This window comes from Panthera onca, chromosome A2 (genome assembly GCF_046562875.1).
Source record: "Panthera onca isolate mPanOnc1 chromosome A2, mPanOnc1 haplotype 2, whole genome shotgun sequence".
NCBI classification, from domain to species: domain Eukaryota; kingdom Metazoa; phylum Chordata; class Mammalia; order Carnivora; family Felidae; genus Panthera; species Panthera onca.
Genome location: NC_138340.1, coordinates 17,854,014 through 17,876,925, shown reverse-complemented (window position 1 = coordinate 17,876,925; position 22,912 = coordinate 17,854,014). Strand labels below are relative to the sequence as shown.

Sequence of the window (22,912 nt, the reverse complement as noted above, 5' to 3'; positions counted from 1 at the left end):
TTCCTGGGATCCCGGTGTTGAATCCACTTTACTTGACTTTCTATTTGTCCTTACATGAGTCTGCAACCGCTTATTGCCAAGAAAAACAAAGGCTGGTTTTTTTTTTTTTTTTTTTTTAGGAGTAACTGAAACATTATAATGAATTTGCAAATTGGCAAGGACCTCAGAGAACATCTAGTCCAACTCGTGGTACAGATATAGAAAAGGAGATCAGGAGATTGTGTGTTGTGCTAGGATCTCCTTGTACACCTTGATGTCTGCTTGGGCATAATAAGGGAGGGAGAGTGCCCCGTGCTTGTTTTGCTTTGGGCCAGCCTGGGGGCTTTTTGACCAAGATGTGAGTCCTGTAGGTGGGCTGTGTGTATCTCTTACTGTACTGGGTCCTGGTAGGGGGTGGTCATGGTTTTGACCAGACATTCTGGTGGGTCATGGCTCTAATCATGATGTAGGTCCTGGTAGGAGGCTGAGGTGGTGGTCAGTCTCTTAGCCCGGGGGCCATGGCTTTCCAGTCAGTACTCAGTCTGACTGGCTATGGCTCAGTACTGAGTCTATGGCTACACCCTAGACATCCCTTCTTCCAGACTTTTCTGGAGGGACCGAGGCCAAGGCCTCTTGCTCTTGTGCTTCTAGCCAGTCTGCATTAGGCTGTATTGTCCTAACAAGGGGGTGGCTGCTGTTACTACATAAAGGCGAAGGAGTCACAACCTGGGCTTTTGGAGGCAGGAACACTCCAGCCACATGGTAGCTCAGCTGTGTGACCTTGGGCACAGAGCTGACTCTCTTGGCCATGGGTTCCTCATCTGTGGGATGGAGGCAGCCATCTCCCTACTCCCAGAAGCTGCCAGGGGCCCCCTCAGGAGGAGGCGCTTGATAAGAGGCAGCAGGTGGCTCTGCCATTTCATCACCACTTTGCTTCTCTGTGTGTCAGAGTCAGGAATTGAAGCATCAGCCCTGAGCCAGCCCCCATTCCAGGTGGCAAAGATGCTGCGACCCGTTGGGGAGGGGTCTGTGTTTCTCCACACTCCAAGTATGCGATGAAAATGTGGCTCTGGTCTGAGCAGAGGAACTTGTGCCATGGCACTGTCTCAGGGTGTTGCAGCGGGTGGGATTCTGGACTGTCCCAGAACAGGAGAGCTTCCTGGAGGAGGAGGCACCCAAGAAGCCAAAGATGAGACCTGCAGATTGTGTGCTGGTTTGGTCCCCAAGCAAGGGTCCCTGAGTTCACAGCAGGGAGTAAGCCAGGAGGGAACATGGAACCTGTCTGGGCAGCACCTCCAGTCCCTAGAGACTGTTCATGCGGCATTGTACCCTCTACATGGTGGACTTATAACTTGATGGAAGACCACAGGAGGCCCCCCTCTGAGGGAGGGGGATGGGTAGAAATTGACTTGATCACAGGGCTTTGTGGAGAAGAGGATATAGGGCCTACGGCTGATCTGTGCTGTGTAGTGGGTTGGCTTTGGTGTATAGTCCCTGGCTCCTGAGGGCACCACAGGCTGGTTGGCTGTGCTTCCTCCACCCCCACTCTCCATTAGCAATTCTTCTTTCGGTAAAATTCAGAGCTACACGTGAAGGCCTGGAAGTTGTTACCTTCTTCAGCATTGACCCCTCAGCTCAGACTTGGAGGAGTTCTGGGGGCAGGTGGGGCAGGGGATGAAGAAAGGAATCAAAACATGGCAGAAAGGACAGTACTTTTGATAGCTTTTATTTTATTTTATTTTATTTTATTTTATTTTATTTTATTTTTTAAGAGAGAGCACGAGCGTGCACACATAAGTGGGGAAGGGGCAGAGAGGCGTGCCCAGCATGGAGCCTGATTGGGGGGAGGGGGGCTCAATCTCACGGACTGTGAGATCATGACCTGAGCTTAAATCAAGAGTTGGATGCTTAACTGACTGAGCTACCCAAGTGCCCCTATGATAGCTTTTATTAACAAAAAGGTAACAAGACTTTTCTTTTTTTTTTAATGTTTATTTATTTTTTATTTTTATTTTTATTTTTTTTAACATTTATTTATTTTTGAGACAGAGAGAGACAGAGCATGAACAGGGGAGGGTCAGAGAGAGAGGGAGACACAGAATCCAAAACAGGCTCCAGGCTCTGAGCTGTCAGCACAGAGCCCGACGCGGGGCTCGAACCCACGGACCGCGAGATCATGACCTGAGCCGAAGTCGGACGCTTAACCGACTGAGCCACCCAGGCGCCCCAATGTTTATTTATTTTTGAGGGAGAGAGACAGAGTATATGCGGGGGAAGGGGCAGAGAGAGGGAGACACAGAATCTGAAGCAGGCTGCAGCCTCTGAGCTGTCAGCACAGAGCCAGACATGGGGCTCGAGCTCACAAACCATGAGATCATGACCCGAGCCTAAGTCGGATGCTGAACTGACTGAGCCACCCAGGTACCCCAGGTAGCAAGACTTCTGGGCTAAGGACACGATTGGTGCATGCACGGGACAATAGGAAAGATGACTTTCTGTCCCCTCTGAACAGGACAGTGCTGCCAGGCTGCTTTATTTTAAAGAGTACTCCCTTCCCCAGCCTGCCTCAAGGAAGTAGGAGCACGTGCAGTTCAGGAATCAGTTCTGGAACCCACTCAGGACTTGTGGCTGCCCCTGAGGTGACACCGCCAGAAAGTCATCCCTGTGTTGCACTAGGCTTATGTCGGGCCTCTTGACTCCTGGGGCTCCTAAGGCCTTAAGCAAATTTATAGGAAAAGAAATCAGCGAGGTAAGTCGAATCGACATGTCTGCAGATTTCCCTCTGCACCCGCCTCGTGTTCTAAACGGTGCGTTCTGTTGTCTGGTTGCTCGGGACTGAGGTTCTTGAGGGCCCAGAGCTGCAGGTCCAGCTGTGCACCCAGCTCACCTGGCGCATATGCTCTCTGTTCAGGCGCGGTGGTGGGTTCCCTCTTGTGGGCCTCAGTTTGCAGATTCTCTACTGCTAGCACTTGCTTATGTTTTGCTGTTGTAAGCAGAGCTATTGTGAATACACTTGTACTTTGATCTTTCTTTGGGTCATTTCCTTGGGAGCTTATCTTGAGGAACAGAGATGGTAGGTAATTTATTGCTCTTATTCTGCACCCAGCCCTGGTTTACTGCCCTGCCTGCCCACCATGGCTGTGCATGGGGCCAGGGGATGCTGTTACCAAACACTGGGAGAGGAGGCTGGGAGTTTCTCTGGGATGGGAGATGTGAAGACGGACCCTGAGGTGATGGGAGAGCCCTTCAGGGAGCAATGGGAAGGAGTGGAGCAGGCTGGCTGCAGGTTTCCCCCATAGTTAGTAGCTGATTCACTGCTCTTTGGTTGCTTGAGAGCCTGGCCAGCAATTGTGCAAACAGCACAGGCCATCGTGTCGCTGGGCCTCAGGATGCAGGGTCTTGCTTAACTTGCTTTTCTCTCTCCTTAGCCAATGCTGAGGTTTTTCTGCAAGCTCACTCTTGCTCACTGTCATCCTGTGTTCCATGGGATCCTCTCCTTCTCTCCCCTGAGGCTCACAGTTTGGGTCACATTTGCCCAACGGTCATGTGCAGGAGCGATGGAGCCCCGACTGGCAAGCAAAGCCCTTTATTTCTCTGCAGGGCCTGCCTGGAGACAGACAGGTGCTTCTGTGCCCTAAGTCTGAAGGGCAGTCTGTGCTAAGGTGCACTTGTGTCCTTAGCCGGTGTGCTGCCAGGGCTGGGCAGAGGGCACAGGTTCCCAGACATGCTCTGGCTTTCACATGGAATAGTGCTAGACCTCACTGAGGGATTGTCATCCCATTTTACAGGTGAGGACACCAAGCCTCAGAGTTGCCAGTAATTGTCAGAGTCAGTATAGGAACCCAGACCTGTCTGACTCCTGACCCCTAGACAGGGCTGCCCCTAGGGCCTCTGCACTCCAGCTCCAGTGGGGGAGACAGCTTGAGGGGTGGGGCCCAGTGATCTGTCCAAGGACTACCAGGTGAAGGCACTTGCAGAGCCTGGGGCAGTGACAGGTCCCCACACGGGCCCTCTGTCTGTCTGCTGTGGTTTCACATGGCCCAGGTGCTGAGGACAATGAAAGGAAAGCTTCCTCAGGTTTCTGAGGTGAGGCTACACTGAAAGCTGAGACGGGTCACGTGAGGCTGGCGGTTCTGCTGTCTTGGTGTCTGTCCTAGTGGACCAGGGTTTGGGGGTGCTGTGTCCAGACCTGTCCCCGCCTCCAGCCTTGGCAACTTCTCTGGCTGCCACACTGACCCGGTGACACGTGGGATGGTGGGGGGTGGGCTATCGGAGGGTCAGTCCTTGTGGACGTTGGTCTCAGCCCCTCATGGCTCTCACCCCAGGGGATTTCGAGAAGCCGCCCCTCCCCCCAGCCTGCGCCCATAATTTTTGAGCATCAGTCCTGTGCCAGACCCCATGGTCCTGAATGGCTCAGATACTGCAAGGCTGCTCTTGTTTCAAGTGATCAAATGCAGGGGGCGGACTCGTGGGTGAGGTGACCAGGACTGAGGGAGAGAGAGGGTGCCAAGGCAGTGCAGAGGTGTCTTGGAGGAAGGGTTCACTGAAGAAGCAGCTTTTGAGCTGGGCTTTGTACGATGAGGCAGGCAGGAAGGGTAAGCAGTGGGAATGCGCTAGTGGGAATGCTGAGTGACTGCTAGGCTGGGGTGCGGATTCCTGGGTGACAGGTGGCGCGTTGAATACCCTCTGGGCTTTGGCTCTGTCCTGCATGTTCATTCAGGGGTGTGGCACATCCAGCTTTATATCCACAGTGCACATCTGGATCAGGGGCTGGTGAGATTCTGCTGTATCCGCTGGAGCCCAGACAGGCCTGGGCAGTGGGGCCATGCCAGTGGTGGCTCGAGACCAGGGTATGAGGCCAGAAGGCCTGGAGGGCACATCTGAAGTCCTGTGCCAGGAGCAGAGGGAGGGGCACACTGGGAGGGGTCCCAGCTCTTGTCTGACACCAGCTCCTTGCCTTTCAGTTTGCATGACCAACTGCCCAACGCTCATTGTCATGGTAGGCCTGCCCGCCAGGGGCAAGACCTACATCTCCAAGAAGCTGACTCGCTACCTGAACTGGATTGGCGTGCCAACGCGCGGTGAGACTTGGCCTCGGCTTCCAAGGGGGCTTGGGGCTTTGTGAGGGGGAGGGGAGAGGAGGAGAGAAGGCGGGTCTGGGATGTGTCAAGGGCAAGAGCTGGGGCTGCTGCTGTGTGAAAGATGAACCTTTCTTTCCCCCAGAATTCAACGTTGGCCAGTACCGCCGGGACATGGTCAAGACATACAAGTCTTTTGAGTTTTTCCTTCCAGACAACGAAGAGGGCCTGAAAATCAGGAAGTGAGTGTATGTATGTGTGTGTGATGTGTATGTGTGATTGTGTGTGTTTATGGAGAAGGCCCTGGAGCCCAGGTGCCGATCATGACTAAGCTGCTCCTGAGCCCTGGCCTTGCCCTGCCCCCACTCGGCTGTGATAGGGCTGGTCTCCTGACCATCTCAGGATGTGGTGGAGCTGGGGATGTGTTGGATTTTGGAACAGTGGGAGAGGGTGTGTGGCCTCTTGGTAGTTGGCCCTGCCCTGGGGTTCGTGAACTCTTAGTAAGGACATCCTGTGAGAGGGGAAGAGGGGGCTTCAGGGAGATGCAAGGGGCTTAGCCAGGGCCAGTCAAGGGCTGGCTGCATAGAAGCCTCTCAGCTTGCTTACCCCAGGCCTTCCATGGGGATGACCTCTAGTAGGGAGGGAGGCCCGAGTAGGTGCAGGGACACAGGCCTCAGGGATGGGGCAGAGTGGGAGCAGGACTACCTCCAGGCAGCTTCTCACAAAGCCAGAAGGATCAGCCCAGAACCGTGGCCTTCCTTCCCTTGCCCCAGAATAAACTGTATACTTGGAGGATGTTTGGCATGTGCTTGGCATGTTCTTGGCATGTGTAGGGTAGGCCGTGGCTTTGCTTTCATGTGGCTCAAACCTCACACTCTTGCTCTTATTCACGAGATGGGAATTTGCATGTGACACTCGGACTTGAACCGAGAACACCAGCTGGTGGTCTGAGGAGCTATGCTGCATTCTTTTCGGCAGATGTCAGCTGAGGGTTCAAGAAGCTTCCTTGCCCTTGCTCTGGACCCAGCCATTGTGGTAGGGCATTTAGCAGAGGTCTGCCCAGCTGTAGTGACCTCTCCAAATCAAGTACGGGTCCAGGCCAGAAGCTACTGAGTTGTTGCCCAGGCCTGGATTCTAGGCTGCCTGCTCTGTCTCTGGCCACCAGGGGGCAAGAGCTCTTCGCTGTGGCGCTTGGCCCCTCCCCAGGGTTTGCTCTTGGGCCAGTGGGGCTGGGCCAGGCTGCTGCACCAAGAAGGTGGGGGAATCTGACATTTCAGGCCTGTGGCCGAATTGTGCGTCAAACATGAGACTGGACCCTTTGGTGAGCCTGACAATAGGGAGGGGAGTGATATTTGAACTCCTGCTGTGTGTTGGGTGCATGCTGCCCATTATCACCGCCCCTTCCCATTTTACAGATGAGGAAACTGAGGCTCAGGTGTCTCATATAAGATAACAAGTTACTTCAAAGAGCCCAGACTTGAATCTAAGCCCATATACCACTAAAAACTGTTATGTCCATCTTCTAGTATTACCCAATTAGTAGGTCAGAGATCGTATCAAATGCAGATTCTACAGCATCCTCAAGCCGTGGGCACTGACTAGCTTGCCTGATCTTTCCTTCAGTGGGTGCTGGCACCTTACTCTCCCAGATGTGGAGACCAGGTCTGAAAGTGATGGTATTTTAGGATCACGCAAAGTTTGAATTTGAAGCCAGGCCAGTCTGAATCCAAAATATTTGCGGGAACAATAAGAGAGCTGGCACTCCTAGGGCTCACCGGTAATTCTGCTCAGGCTGCCAGTCGAAGGTAGGCGTATTGGGATTAACTGAGATGGGGAAACCCAGCCTCGGAGTGGTTGGGGAGCTAGTCCAGAGTCACCCAGCTGGAACAGAGGCCCTAGCGGTAGCAGCTGGGGGCAGGTTCACATGGGCCTCTCTGCAGGCACACCCTCTGCCTATTCCTAGAAACCCTCCCTTCTGGATCTAAAGCCTGGGTCTGTGCTACAGGACCATTTCCCAATAACCAGCCCCGAACGTCCCACAGCTAACTGGCAAAATAGAAGAATCAGACTTTTTTTTTAAATTTTTTTTTTTTTCAACGTTTTTCATTTATTTTTGGGACAGAGAGAGACAGAGCATGAACGGGGGAGGGGCAGTGAGAGAGGGAGACACAGAATCGGAACCAGGCTCCAGGCTCCGAGCCATCAGCCCAGAGCCCGACGCGGGGCTCGAACTCACGGACCGCGAGATCGTGACCTGGCTGAAGTCGGACGCCCAACCGACTGCGCCACCCAGGCGCCCCAAGAATCAGACTTTTTAAAGTGGGAAGCCTGAGAAGAGAAGACTGTATTTCCCAGAGGCCTAGGTTCTTGTATATCATCGAGATCCCTGGAGCTCTACAGCATTGATGTCTGTCCCTAACACTGGGCACAGTGGTCTCCTACTACACACGAGCCCATATGGCGGCCGTGGGCGCATGCACATTTGTCTGACAATTCAGTTCAGTTCTTTTTTTTTAATTTTAATTTTTTTAATGTTTTTATTTATTTTTGAGAGAGAGAGAGAGAGGGAGACACAGAATCCAAAGACAGGCACGAGGCTCCAAGCTGTCGGCACAGAGCCCAATGTGGGGTTCAAACTCGTGAACCATGAGATCACGACCTGAGCCAAAGTCGGACGCTCAACTGACTGAGCCACCCAGGCGCCCCAATTCAGTTCAGTTCTAACACTATCTATCTGGAGTTAGCATCAGTCTGCATAGGTTAAGGGCTCAGTCCCACAGACTGTCCCCACTTTACACTCAACACCCCCATCCTCTCAGGCTCCCAGGCTGTTCCTCCCACATTTCCACTGGAGCCCTGAGATGTACGTGGTGCTGCCTTAGCCAGAGCAGCCCACAGATCTCAGCCCAGAGCATGGTGCTGAATGCAGGTGGCCAGAAATGGCTCCGGCAACGCCAACTTCCCAGACTCTCAGAATTCAGGTTTTTGGGCGTGCAAAAGCTTTTTGAAGTGTTAACTAAAAGACCCACTGGGGCACAGAAAGGTCACCAGGAGGCATAGGAACAGAGCTCCTCCCAGTGACCTGGACTCAGCTCTGCCACCAGTTTCCCCATGACCCCAGCAGGCTGCCTCCTGCTCCGCTTGGCCCATGCCTCCATGCACGGGCACAGTGGCCCGGCCCGGTGGAGGCCCTGACAGCACAGCCCTTTGATGCACTGGGGGGTTTACGTGCAAAATCAGAAGATCAAACAAATGGAAGAAGATCTAATTTTATTCTTACGTCAGACAAGATAAAAAGAAAGAAAGAAAAAGAGGAAGAAGGAAAGAAAGAAAGAAAGAAAGAAAGAAAGAAAGAAAGAAAAAGAAAAAGAAAGATCAAAATGATTTATCTAGCTGCAGACCTTGTGGGAGAAACGGATAAAATTAGGAAGATCCTTATATATAGCAGTATATTTAGCCGCAGTAAACCAAGAGGCTGAGATGTTCTGAAGGCAGTATAACCAATGGTCAGTCGTGGGGAAAGTTTCACCTTCCACAGGGCCAGTGGACATGGTGCAAGAGGCAGAGACACAGCGTCCTCCTCCAGGAAGGATAGTATCATATGTTTTCTCTCCCAGGAAAGAAAATTGAATATTAAACGTAATGTTGCCCTGGGGACCAGCGATAGTGTCTTTTGTCTCCCCACCGCCAGCCCCCAACAGTCACATACGAGGAAATGTCTGGTTTTGAAAGTGCTTATTTTGATATCAGGGGAAATGCATGACACTTGGAAGTCATGCATATGGCAAAATGGCAGCCTGGATTTGCGCACAATGAGATGAGAAGAGAAAGCACAGAAAAGTGGTATTTTAAAAACTATTCCCAGTGGCCAGGAACACGTAGCCTTTCACTTATAGGAGCAGAGTTCACAAAAGCGCTGAAAATTACCCGAAGGAAAGAGAAACCTTGAGAAGAGAAGGGACCCCAGGGACTGTGCCCTCTCTGGTCTGGGGTAGAACATATCCCTGACCTGTTGCCCTCCTGCAGCCAGGGTCGGGTGCTGGGCTGACCCTGTGTTTTTTCTTCTGAAGGCAGTGTGCCCTGGCGGCCCTCCGTGATGTCCGGCGGTTCCTTAGTGAGGAGGGGGGACATGTGGCGGTGAGTGTAACACCCTGGTGACTTCTGGGAGTGACATGTGGGAGCCTATATACATCTAGCCCTTTGCTCATCAGGAATCCAGAAGGGAAGTCAGGGTGTGTGTGGCCCCAGCTGCCCCTGGGCTCCAGCCCTTGGGCGGAAATCTACAGCCACCATGTAAGAGGAAGCTAGAGGCTGGATGTGTGCTGGGAATTTCCCTCTGGGCTTGTGGTTGCATTTGATCCTGTAGGACTTCCTTCTGAATACTCACATTATTGGCCACCACATGTGGTAGGTCATGTTACCAAGTCTTTAGCAAATTTGATTTCTCCTGGGGTGGGGAGAATCCTGGCCCGTATTTAGTGGCTGTTCTGGGAGCCAGCCTAATCCTGGGTAATGGAATTCCCCTGTGTGTTGGCCCCTCCTGTCAGGTGGATGGGTGGGACACAGTTGAGCAAGGGTGTCTGTTGGAAAGGGCCCTACCCTAACCCTATGCAGTCAAACACAGGGGCTGCTTTTTCCTTCCCTTTTCCTCTCGGAGACGTGCCTCCCACAGCTCTTCATCCTCTAGCTCCATCTGGATCAGTTGCCTTCTCAGTCTGTGGTACCCTGGGAATTCCCTTCTCCTGACTCCCGAGTAGAAGGCCCTGCTCTCGGACCCTGTGTCTTCTTTTTCCTTGTTTACTGACTTGTTTTGTTGGAGCACATCCTCCAGTAGCTTCCTGAGAAAGGTACTTAGGAAGTACATCACATGAGACCTTGCACGTCTGGTAATGTCTTGTTTTGTCCTTATAGTTGATGGTTGGGTGTAGGTGGGAGGTATTTTTCCTTTAGAATTTCCACAACATTGCTCTGTTGTGTTATGGCTTCTAGAATGGCTGTGGAAAAGTCAGATGGCATTCTGATTTGTTGATCTTCCTAACAGTTTCATCTCTTGGAGGGAAGTGGAGATGCTCATGGCCTTTTCTCTGGGGAGAACTTTAGGGCCTTGCTGTGGGTCCTCTCCTCCACGCTGGGTCCTGGGGTGACTTTTCCAATGGGAAACTCTTCTTTAACAGATCAAGAAATTGTTGTCTATTAATTACTTTGATAAACCACCCGACCACTTTCTGACAGTGATTTGCCATTCCACTCCCATTTCCTGAGCTGTTTTTTCTAGAACTCCTGGTGGCTTCATGCTAGGCTTGGGCCCTAATTTTATCTTTTTTCTCCTTATTTTCTATGTCTGTCATTTTTGTTCTATTTTCAGGGAGACTTTCTCAACAAGCACTTTACCTTATGAGCATTGGGTTGAATTTAAAAAAAGTCATATGATCATATTTTAATTTCTAAATTCTAAATTTCTTATTCTCCCAGTGTTCCAGTTTTTTATAACTCTGTCTTGTGGTTACTATAATATTTTGTATCTCTCTTTAAATAACAATTGTAAGTGTTCTTACATTCCTTTATATTCTATGCCCTGTCTTCTTTTGCTGAAAGTTCTTTTTATTCTTTTTTTATCTAGTCTGTTTTTCATGTTAGAGGTTTTGCTGGAGCATCCAGTGAGCCCTGATTGAATGCCCTTTTAAAAAAAGTCCTGCTCTAGGGCGCCTGGGTGGTTCAGTCAGTTAAGCATCGGACTTCGGCTCAGGTCCTGATCTCACAGTTCATGAGTTTGAGCCCTGCATCAGGTTCTGTGCTGACAGCTCAGAGCCTGGAGCCTGCTTCGGATTCTGTGTCTCCCTCTCTCTCTGCCCCTCCCCTGCTCATGCTCTGTCTCTCTCTTTCAAAAATAAATAAATATTAAAAAAAAAAATTTTTTTTAAGTCCTGCTCTAAAAGCTGCTTGGACATGCATATAAGTGGGTTACCCCTGAGGGTGTGTGGACAGGCCCCAGGCAGTTCATAAGGAGTTCCAGGTGGGTCAGCCTGGCTGGATGTGGTGGGGAGAAGGCCTAGGGCTCCACCTGGTCTCTTCTGCACCACCAGGCAGTCCTCCCTCTTCCTCTGCACACATGTCTCTTTTCTCAGAGACACCTGTGTCCTGATTCCGACTATCCTGGTTCTGTACAAGTGGGTGTGCTCTGGTGGGTGAGGGCTTGTATTTGGTTTTCTCCGTTTCTTGTGAGTCATTCACCCAAATTTTGTTAACATCTCCTCTCCTGTTCTCTTTACTCTTATTTTCCCATTTTAGTAGAGTCTGAGAATGGCACGGAAATAAACAGGGGTTCAGCTCTCCATGTGTAACTGGTTTTACAGGAAGCATGAACTGAGTCAAGCGTAAACTGAGTGCCTGCTGCATGCAGGGCAGTGCTGAGTGTGTCCTTTGTGCCAAGGGTTTGCTGCCCTGCCAGGAGCAGAGCCACCCACTCCTTCCAGCTTCCTTGAGGTGTGTTCCTCAAGGAAGGGGAGTACCAACCCAGCCCTTGCAGGTCTAAAGAACACCGGCCAGGAGGGTGGCCTGGGCAACAGAAGGTCCCTGTGAGAAATCCGGTCCCCGTACTGCAGCTGTTGGCTGACTTCCCCTCTTCTCTAGGCCAGAGACTGAGTTAACCCTAGTTTGGTCCTAGGTTTTTGATGCAACGAATACCACCCGAGAACGGAGAGCGACCATCTTTAATTTTGGGGAACAGAATGGCTACAAGGTGAGGCCTCTTTGGTTTACCTTCTTGGTTGGGCTGTGGCATATTCGGACCCTCTGGAGCCCCTTTCATAGCCTGGTGACATGTGCTGGGAATCAGGCAGGTGGGTTCCAGAGTCGATTTGGGATAGAAGCGTTGCTATTTTCTTTCCACCTGGAATTTTCTGTTTGGGGAGGTGGGTGTCTTGATGGGAGAGTCCTGGATAGGGTGGCATCTTCTTTGGTCTGGGGCTTCTTGACCCTTCCCTCAAATGCAGAAATCCCTTGGGTCAGCGTGGCCCTCAGTGGGGTGGGGGCTCCCTGGAGCCAGGCCCAGGGCCCTGAGAGTGTCTGGTTCCTTTTCTCCTGCCCGCCCTGGTCCTTGCTGCAGACCTTTTTTGTGGAGTCCATCTGTGTGGATCCTGAGGTCATAGCCGCTAACATCGTGGTGAGTGGTGTATCTGACCTTGTGGGGCAATAGTACAACTGAGGTAGCATGGGACAGTGAGGTCCTCTCCAGGTCTGGGCTGGTGCCTGGGCCAGCCTTAATTTGGTCTTCTTGAACACTGGGGGTGGGGTGATCATAGATGCCCAAGGACCACTTGTGTGGAGGGCCATGTAGCTGGGGGCATTCATTCTTGCTCCCTCCTCTTCCCTTCCCTTCCCCTCCCTTTCCCCCTCATAATTCCCTCGACAGTGGGAGAGGAGCTTCAGCCTCTGGAGGTAGAGAGTGTGGTAGGAGGTGGTTATATCTGGAAAGAGAAAGAGATTTGCTCTCTCTCCTACCCCCTGTTTTACAAGGAATGAATATCTGGGGTTGGGAGGATGGTTCAGATGGCCTCACCTCCCCCAGTGCCACAAAAATGAGGGACTCTGATCTTAGGGTGCCCACTAATACTCTGTGGCACTGGTGTGGGAACTAAGACCAGGAACTGTTGAGCTCTTCCTAACGGGACCAGTCTTCTGGGATTGGCCTCCAGCCTCATGCCCGAAGCCTTGGCCTTGGCCTCTGGCCCTGCCTCCCCCTTCCCCCTGCCCAGCATTCTCCTTGGTCTCTGGCCCTGCCTGGCCTCCAGCCCTGATGTGATGTCTGTGCTTGGTCCGGCAGCAAGTGAAACTCGGCAGCCCCGATTATGTGAACCATGATAGTGATAAGGCCACGGAGGATTTCATGAGGCGCATTGAATGCTATGAGAATTCATATGAGTCATTGGATGAGGACCTGGACAGGTGAGTGAGGAGAGCACTATGTCCTGCAGCTATGATGGGTGGGTGGTGGGGATCCCCCTGAGCTGCCTCCTTGTGACTCCCTGTGGTGGTGGCTGATGGGCCACTCCAACAGGCAGAGATGGTCTGGCCTTGTTTCTTTCCTTCAGGCAGAAATTGAGGACCAGAAGTGACTTGCAGAACCCTATTACCTTATTGGAGCTCTGCAAGTCAGAATTTTCTGTTATTCCTTACAGTTCTTGATCTCAGGGTTGTAAGTTCAAGCCCTGTGGTGGGTGTAGAGCTTACTTTAAAAAAAGAAAGAAGGAAATAAAGAAAAGGAAGGAAGGAAGAAAAGAAGGAAGAAAAGAATTTTTGCTATTCTGTTATAAAATCAAGCCTGATTTCTGTGCAGCGGATCTTTCTGCCAGGCATTTGCAAACATTACATGCTGCCCTTTAAGTGTGCGGTCTGCATTTTGAGCAGGCAGGAAGGAGTGCCCAGATGCTGCCTACAAACAGCTGGCAGTGACCCGTGCTGATTAATTCCACTGCCTCTTTCTGGAATGGCAGACCCAGCAGGCACTAGGAATTAGTGTAAGGTGGGGAGGGGCCTTTAGGCCCACAAGGGGCATTCAGCTGAGGCTCTTACAGTAGCAAACTTTTTCTGTAAAGAGTCAGGTAGCAAATATTTTAGGCTTTGGGGGCATACAGTCTCTGTTGAGCTATTTAACTCTGCCATTGTGGTGCAAAGGAAACAGACAATGTGTCAATAAATGGGTGTGGTCCAATAAAACTTTATGTACAAAAACAGGTCGTAGGCCGAATTTGACTTATTGGCCATAGTTCATCGGTTTCTGTATAACAGCAAAAGTGGGGGCAGTGGTTAAGTAAGTGACAGTGTGGCCCCTTGGTAAAGTGTTGTATAGTCACAGATCATACCGACAATGCATGGGAAGGTGTCAGTTATGTAGCATTAAGTGAAAGACTGGAATCTAAACTTGGGCGTGGGTCACTTATAATGACATGAGAACATCCGATGTATTCGAACTAAGGAGAACAAGCCACTGTAAGAGGGATGGTTTCTAGGGTTCTTTGCAGAGCACTGGCTGAGTCTCCTTGGCCAGCCGAAGGCAGTTGCACTAAACAACACTCATCGCCTGGGCCCCCTCTGTGGTTTTTCGTGTTTCTCCAGTCACTCCAGCTCTGCGGTTTTCCTCATGGTTCTGTGATGTGACCGTGCGAGACGCTTAACTGGAGCAGCTCCTGTTGGACTCCTCAGTTAACGTGCTGCTGTTTTTTGGTTTTTCAATTTATTTTTTTTGACATGTATTTATTTTTGAGAGAGAGACAGAGCACAAATGGGGGAGGGGCAGAGAGAGAGGGAGACAGAGAATCCAAAGCGGGGTCTAGGCTCTGAGCTGTCAGCACAGAGCCCGACGCGGGGCTGGAACTCATGAACCGTGAGATCATGGCCTGAGCCGAAGGCGGACGCTTAAGCGACTGCGTTGCTGCTATTTTTATTGGTGTCCATGTAACAACCCTAAACCTAAAGCCAGGCTCCCAGGCCAGACAGTGAGAGCTCAGATGAGAGCGTGCAGGGAGCTCCTGGGCCAGTCCAGAGCACGATGCCTGAGAAACCCCACCTTTCCTCCTGGTTCCTCCCCAACACCCAGCAAACATCAGCAGAGAATGTTCTCCCAGCTGCAGCGCTTCCCAGCCAGAACGAGGGAAGTGGCTGAGCTGGGTTTCAACGGGAGGGCTCGCTGGGGGAGGGAACGACAGGTCCAGGGGTGGCTGGCCAGGGGAGTGGAGGAGGAGTGCTTGCCAGCTTCTTTCAGGTCAGTCCTGGAAAAAACTGTCTCTTATTCACCTTACAGACTGTGCGTTGAGAGCTCAGAGGTAGGCAAGTGGGGTCCGGGGGACACAGAGCAGTGGCGAGAGTCACAATGTGTATGACTGACCCTGTGCTTTGGATGTCACCTTTTGGAAACACGACAAGTGTTGAGCACCTCTCACAGGGTTTGTCTGGATGTCACACGTGTTGTGTTGCTCCCTTCTCACCCCCATCACTTACACACCAGCTGACAGTCCTGTGTGTTGTAACCTGAAGCCTCGTGGTCAGGAAGGCACCACTCTGCGGCCAGTTCCTGTGGCTGGCGGGATGGACCCTCAAGGGCCCTAGTAGCACTCACAGGGCTCTCTCTACCTTCTCTCTGGAAAGGGATCTGTCCTACATCAAGATCATGGACGTGGGACAGAGCTACGTGGTGAACCGTGTGGCTGACCACATCCAGAGCCGTATTGTATATTACCTCATGAACATCCATGTGACCCCCCGCTCCATCTACCTCTGCCGACATGGGGAGAGTGAGCTCAACCTCAAGGGCCGGATTGGCGGGGACCCAGGACTGTCCCCTCGGGGCAGGGAGGTCAGTGTGTGTGTGGGGGGGGGGGGGGGAGGGGCGGGTGGGGGGGTGTGTACATGCTCACATATTAGGGTGGTGGTGCTCCAGCTCTTGTAGCTAATGTGTCATCAAGGTGGATGACCTTCATTCAGTCTGGAATGTTCCTGTCATTTAGGGAAAGTCACCAAGCACCAAGCTTGGATTTCTGGCTTCCGTGCAAGTTGTCACCAGCTGAGCCCCTTTCTCTGGAGAGGCATGCCATTTTGGGAGTGATCCAAATCCCTACAGTGCAGCTGATGGCTGCACCACAGTCTAGGGGAGATATTGAGGCCACAGTTGGGGGTTATAAGGACTAGGACACATGGTCAGGAGGTGGGCAATGGCAGGGGACGTAATGATCCACAATGGGAACTACACAGAGGGTTCTGGAAAGAATGCCTAAGAACAGCACTTAAGGACATGGGTATTCTTAAGAGATTAGTTCTCCGTGTTCTTGGAGGCTGGGCACAATGCCATGTGCCCTGTGGCTTCATGGTCCTTGGAGGGCAGCCTGGAATCTGTGAGTCTGAATTTGCTTATGATGCATTTCAGTTTGCCAAGAGTCTGGCCCAGTTCATCAGTGATCAGAACATCAAGGACTTGAAGGTCTGGACGAGCCAGATGAAGAGGACAATCCAGACAGCTGAGGCCCTGGGTGTGCCTTATGAACAGTGGAAGGTCCTCAACGAGATTGATGCGGTAATCCCCATCTCTCTCTTCCGTTGCCCGGGTCTCCTGGGCATGGCTGCACTCAGCCAGGGTGACAGTGTTGAGGGTCAGGGAGAGCTTTCTCCTTAACTTTTCTTCATTTCTTAGGGTTTTGATTCCTCCCTCCCTCCCTCTTTCCTTCCTTCCCTTTTTTTCAATTTAACTATCTAGACCAACTAGGATTTATTTTGATGTTCTAACATAGGCCTTAAATCTGATTTTCCCCCAGTTAACTCACTTACCTGTAACCATCTGTTTATCCTTGTCCTGTTGATTTATTTCACCTACTTTTACATTAGGTATGATTTACCTATCTGTTCACGTACCAAATAGCACACTATTTTAATTATGACAGTTTTTACTAGGTTTCTTGGCCATTTGAATATCTTTTGTGAGGTCTTCTGCTCTTTTTCTCCCCCTATAGGATTGTCTGCCTTTTTCTTATTAACTTTTAGGAGTTCTTCATGTATTTTGGATACAGAGCCTACCTGGTGATTTTTGATTGGGAGCTGGACATTTTGGATGAACAGTGTTGGAGATAAGTTAGGCTCAAGTTAATGTTATCTCTCTCTAGAGGATAAACTTTTACTTGGGGCAGGCAGTTGGGGTGGGTTACCTTAGTCTGCTCAGGAATAGAGCAGTTTCAAAGCTGCTTTTTTTTTTTAAGTTTATTTATTTATTTTTGAGAGAGATAGTGTGTGTGTGTGTGTGTGTGTGTGTGTGTGCACGCGCGCAAGCAGGAGAGGGACAGAGAGAGGGGGAGACATAGAGAATCCTAGGCAGGCTCCACGCTGTCAGTGTGAAACCTGACCTGGGGCTTGAACTCACAAACTGTGAGATCACGACCAGAGCCAAAATCAAGAGTGGGACGCTTAACTGACTGAGCCACTCAGGCACCCCAAAGCTGTATTTTGATCTTTGTGGAGGCCACTCAATTCCCAGGTCTTCCTCCTTCTCCTGTAATATAGCCTTTAAGGTTCTGATGGAAAGACTTGTGGGCCCAACCTTTTTTTTTTTGTCCCTTCAGCCCAAGATTGCTGCCAGTTCTGCCAGGCTTGTGTCCACTCAGTCCCTATACTTCCTGCTTGGCTTCTCCTCCTCCCCACTATCCCTGGTTTTATTGAGATATAATTGGCATATAACATTGTAGTAGTTTTGGATGTACAACATGATGATTTGGTATATGTGTATGTTTCAAAGTGATTACTAAAATAACATCTGTCATCTCCCATAGTTACACATTTTTTTCTTGTGATGATAACTTTTAAGATCTAATCTTTCAGCAACTTACAAATAGACAATAGACTTGTTAACTATAGTCACCACCATGATGTACATTATATTCCCCAAGACTTAATTATCTTATCACTGGAAGTTTGTACCTTTTGACTACCTTCACCCATCTCCCCCACCCCCCAGCTTCTCATCCTTTTAACTGCCACTTTCTTTTCTTTTTTTTAATTTTTAAAAATGTTTTATTATTTATTTTTGAGAGAGAGAGAGAGACAGAGTGTGAGCGGGGGAGAGACAGAGAGAGAGGGAGACACAGAATCTGAAGCAGGCTCCAGGCTCTGAGCTGTCGGCATTGAGCCTGATGGCAGGGCTTGAACCCACGAACCTCGAGATCATGACCTGAGGCAAAGCCGGACGCTTAACCGACCGAGCCAGCCAGGCGCCCCTAACTGCCATTTTCAAAGCAACAAAGTGATGCCATTAGCAGGTTTGCCTCTTTGGGCTTCCCTGTACTCTAAGACCTTGGCCCCTCATGGCCCCTCTGCCTGGAGCTCTATGATAATATCAAACAAATATAAATTTTTTTCTATCTGGGTTTTCTAGTTGCTCTCCCTGGAGGGTTGGTCTAAACAAGCTAGTCCACTATTGCCTGAAGTGCAAGTTGGTAATGAGATCAGATTTGAATGGTAGAAGGGTCACCCCAGTGGGTGTAGAGAATGGTTTTGTTGTTGGGGTGAGGTAAAGGGGACAAGCTGGAGAAGCGAGACCAGCTAAAGGTGCTTACGGTGGCCTGGTTAGGTGATGACATCTGGAACTTGGCTGGCAGCAGTGCAAGAGAGAGAAGTGGATGGATTTGCAGGATGTTTATTCAGTTATTCACATATTTATGCGGGCCTACCCTGTGGTAGGAACTGGGACAGGTGCTGGGGACGGACATGTGGTGAAGTGATAGAAGCGATAACTGATGGGGCGCCTGGGTGGCTCAGTCGGTTGAGTGTCTGACCTCGGCTCAGGTCATGATCTCACAGTTCATGAGTTCGAGCTCCGCAACAGGCTCTCTGCTGTCAGCACAGAGCTCGCTTTGATCCTCTGTCCCCCTCTGTCTCTGGTCCTTCCACGCTCACTCTCTTTCTCTCAAAAATAAACATTCTTAACGACAACAAAAAGTGATAACTGAGTGGTGAGGTGAGAAGAAGACAGGCGTCCAGGACAATTCCAGGTTCCCGGCCACTGGGAAGGGTTCTGGGTCACACGAGGACAGGAGCTGTGCCTACTTTGTTCACTACAGGGTAGGTGCTCAAAAAATATGTACTGAGTGAAAGGAGAAAATTTGGGGGAGAATTAGTGGGTGATCTCTTTAAAAGAGTAAGCACTTTTTGTAACCTATCTGGGAGCTCCCTTAACCATTTTGTAGGCTTCCATCACTGGTGGCTGCCGGGAGTCCTGGGAGGCCTACAGCCATCGCTGTCTTTGTCCCCCTGATGCAGCTTTGTGCCAGTGTCTGCCCTCCAGGGACACGGATGTGGCTCCAACATTGGGTTTTGCAGAGAAGCCCTGGGCCACCCCAGTTTTTTTCCATTGTAGTTAATCTGATTATTTTCCTAGATGCTGGTGGATTCTCTTCTTTTTCTTTCAAATTTTGAGACTGTTCCAATATCTGTGTGATCTATTCATCATCTTTCTATGTTTATCTTTGTTCTTTTTGTGGGTTCTGGTAAACAGCCCTGGGCTAGTCTTCTATTTCAACATTGGGATTTTTTTCTTAGTTCAATCCACAATTCACGGCCTTATTTTTCCTTTTTAACAAATACCAGCTTTATAGGGGTGCCTGGGTGAGTTCGAGTCCCACATTGGGCTCCAAGCTGACAGCACAAAGCCTGCTTGGGGTTCTCTCACTCCCTCTCTCTGCTGCTCCCGTGCTCATGTTCTCTCTCTCTCTCAAATAAATAAAACTAAAAATAAAATAAAAAAAAAAATACCAGCTTTATAGAGAATTAATTCACATACCATACCGTTCATCTACCTAAAGTAGTTCAGTGATTTTTAGTGTATTCACCCAGTTGTGCAACCATCACCAATTGCAATCAATTTCAACATTCATTACTCCAAAAAGTAACCCTGACCCCCGTCCCTCCATTTTCTTCCAACCCCTCCCTTCAGACCTAGGCTACCACTCATCTATTTTGTGTCTCTGTGGACTGGCCTAGTGGGGATATTTCATGTAAATATGTGGCCTCTCTCTCTCATAAATAAACATTAAAAAAATTAAAAATTAAAAATAAGTAAAATGTTTTACTCATTTTTTGAGAGACAGAGACAGAGACAGAGGGTGAAGGTGAGCGGCGGAGGGGCAGAGAGAGAGAGGGAGACACAGAATCCAAAGCAGGCTCCAGGCTCTGCACTGGGGGCGGCACGGGACGGGGGGTTTGAACTCGCTAACCGGGAGATCACGACCTGAGCCGTAGTCAGATGCTTAACTGACTGAGCCACCCAAGCGCCCCCAGAATTGCTCTTAATGCTCGTATTTTTACCAAGAGTCTCATGGTTGCCAACAGTCCTTGGCATTCCTTAACTTCCAGCTGAGTCATCCCAATCTCTGTCCTCACATGGCCTTCTTGCCTGTGTGTGTGTCTCTGTGTCTTCACATGGTCTTCTTGAAAGGACATTAGTAAGTGCATTGAGACCCACCCTGGTGACCTCATCTACTTGGTTACATCTGCACAAGCCCTATTTCTAAGTAAGATCACACTGTCTGGCACCACGAGTTAGGCCTTCAGCATATCTTTCAGTGGGGACACATTAGACTCAACAACAAAGCCGGTTTGTCTTTCTAGGAATTTTCTTATTTCACGCAAGTTATCTAATTTGTTGGCACAGAGTTGTTGGTTAATAGTCCTTCAGAGCTTTTTTTTCTTTCTGCAAGCTTGATAGTAATGTTCTTCTTTCATTCCCAATTGTAGTAATTTGATCTTTTTCTCTTGTCATTCTAGCTAAAGGCTTGTGAATTCTTTTGATCTTTTCAAAGAACCAATTTCTTTCTTTCTTTCTTTTTTTTTAATTTTTTAATGTTTATTTATTTCTGAGACAGAGACAGAGTGTGAGTGGGGGAGAGGCAGAGAGAGAGGGAGACACAGAATCCGAAGCAGGCTCCAGGCTCTGAGCTGTCAGCACAGACCCCGACGCGGGGCTCGAACTCACAAACTGTGAGATCATGACCTGAGCCGAAGTCGGACGCTCAACCGACTGAGCCACCCAGGCGCCCCATCAAAGAACCAATTTCTAATTTCATTGCTTTTCTCCATCTTCTGTTTTCTAGTTGATTAATTTCTGCTCTGGTCTTTTTAAAAAAAATGTTTATTTATTTTGAGAGAGAGAGCGAGAGTAGGGAAGAGGCAGGGAGAGAGAGAGAGAGAGAGAGAGAGAGAGAGAGAGAGAACCCCAAGCAGACTCCAAGCTGCCAGTGTGGAGCCCAGTGTGGGGCTTGAACTCAAACCATGAGATCATAACCTGAGCTGAATGGACGTTTAGCCAGCTGAGCCACCGGGCGCCCTGCTGTGATCTTTGTTACTTCCTTCCTTCTGCTTGCTTTGGGTTTACTTTGCTCTTCCTTTTTCCAGTATCTTTAGATGGGAGATCAGATTATTGATTTGAGATCTTTCTTCTTTTTTAAAAAAAAAAAAAAAGCTTATTTTTTTTGAGAGAGAGCAGGGGAGGGGCAGAGAGAGAGGGGGTGAGAGAAAATCCCAAGCAGGCTCAGTACTGTCAGCATGGAGCCCAACATGGGGCTCAATCCCACAAACAATGAGATCATGACCTGAGCTGAAATCAAGAGATTGATGTTCAACCGACTGAGCCACCCAGGTACCTCAAGATCTTCTTCTTTTTTGATACAGACATTTATTTTTATTTTTAAATGTTTACTTATTATTTGGGGAGAGAGACAAAGAGCGCACGCATGCAAAAGGGGAGGAGGCAGAGAAGGAGAGAGAATCCCAAGCAGGCTCCATGCTCAGTGCAGAGCCCCATGTAGGGCTTGATCCCATGACTGCAAGATCACGACCTGAGCTAATATCAAGAGTTGGATGCTCAATCTACTAAGCCACCCAGGCACCCCTTGATATAGACGTTTACAACTGTAAATTTTCCTCTTGGTCTGTACTTTTTTATTTTTTTATATTATTTTATTTTATTTTTTTAATTTTTTTTTAACGTTTTTTCATTTTTGAGACAGAGAGAGACAGAGCATGAATGGGGGAAGGTCAGAGAGAGAGAGGGAGACACAGAATCTGAAACAGGCTCCAGGCTCTGAGCTGTCAGCACAGAGCCCGACGCGGGGCTCAAACTCACGGACCGCGAGATCATGACCTGAGCCGAAGTCGGACGCCCAACCTACTGAGTCACCCAGGCGCCCCAGTCTGTACTTTTTTAATAGACAACTTAGAACAAAGGCAGAGATCAGCAGCTCTCTTTTTTTTTTTTTAATGTTTATTTATTTTTGAGAGAGAGAAAGAGCACAAGTGAGGGGAGGGGCAGAGAGCGAAGGAGACACAGAATCTGAAGCAGGCTCCAGGCCCCAAGTGGTCAGCACAGAGCCCAACTCGAGTCTCGAACCCATGAACTATGAGATCATGACCTGAGCTGAAGTTGAACACTCAATTGACTAAGCCACTCAGGCGCCCCTCAGTAGCTTTTTATTAGGGCATTTTATTACTTCCTCTCTCAGTACCCTTAAATCACTTTGGTGTTCTCAACCAGTGTTCTTCTTTGATAGATTTTTAAAAAATAGCATTTGTAGGGGTGCCTGGGTGGCTCAGTCAGTTAAACGTCTGACTTCAGCTCAGGTCATGATCTCACGGTTAGCCCCACGTCAGGCTCTGTGCTGACAGCTAGGAGCCTGGAGCCTGCTTCGGATTCTGTTTCCTTCACTCTCTGCCCCTCCCCCACTCACACTCTGTCTCTCTCTCAAAAATAAACATTAAAAGAAAAATAGCATTTGTATAAGGTAATCTATGCTACGTGTGAGTGTGTGTGTATCCTGAAGGGACACAAGTGAAATCTTGCTTTATAGCTTGTACAACAATCCATACTTAGAGTATTTCTATAGCACAGAAAACAAAAGACACAAGAAAAGACACATAGTTAACATTCTGTGTTATTTATTTATTTATTTATTTATTTATTTATTTATTTGATTTTAATGTTTATTTTTTTATTTTAATTTATTTTAATGTTTATTTATTTTTGAGAGAGACAGAGACAGAGACAGAACATGAGTTGGGGAGGGACAGAGAGAGACAGAGACACAGAATCTGAAGCAGGCTCCAGGCTCTGAGCTGTCAGCACAGAGCCCGACGCGGGGCTCGAACTCACTAGCCATGAGATCATGACCTGAGCCGAAGTCTGACGCTCAGCTGACTGAGCCACCTAAGCATCCCTCTGTATTTATTTTTATGGCATAAACTGGATGGATGGAAAAGACTGTTCTGGTAGCTCTTTACAAACCAGAAGCTGCCCCCTTTGCTCAGTGGTCCCACGGACCTAGTCTTCC

At 49.4% G+C, this 22,912-nt stretch overlaps 1 protein-coding gene across 10 annotated transcripts in view; it reads left to right on the top strand.

The window, feature by feature from the left end:
* PFKFB4 (6-phosphofructo-2-kinase/fructose-2,6-biphosphatase 4) overlaps positions 1–22,912 on the top strand; it is a 42,546-nt gene that overhangs the window by 4,546 nt on the left and 15,088 nt on the right. For 7 of the 10 annotated variants that reach the window (XM_060630982.3, XM_060630983.3, XM_060630987.3 and 4 more), the window contains exons 2-9: positions 4,944–5,060; positions 5,203–5,299; positions 9,128–9,194; positions 11,722–11,796; positions 12,163–12,219; positions 12,880–13,001; positions 15,201–15,408; positions 15,976–16,122. In XM_060630982.3, the coding sequence (XP_060486965.1) occupies positions 4,944–5,060; positions 5,203–5,299; positions 9,128–9,194; positions 11,722–11,796; positions 12,163–12,219; positions 12,880–13,001; positions 15,201–15,408; positions 15,976–16,122 (890 nt within the window). Of the gene's footprint in view, positions 1–2,545; positions 2,729–4,943; positions 5,061–5,202; positions 5,300–9,127; positions 9,195–9,264; positions 9,944–11,721; positions 11,797–12,162; positions 12,220–12,879; positions 13,002–15,200; positions 15,409–15,975; positions 16,123–22,912 lie in introns of those variants that run through there. The other 3 variants (XM_078443102.2, XM_060630984.3, XM_081794498.1) reach the window with 3 other exon arrangements.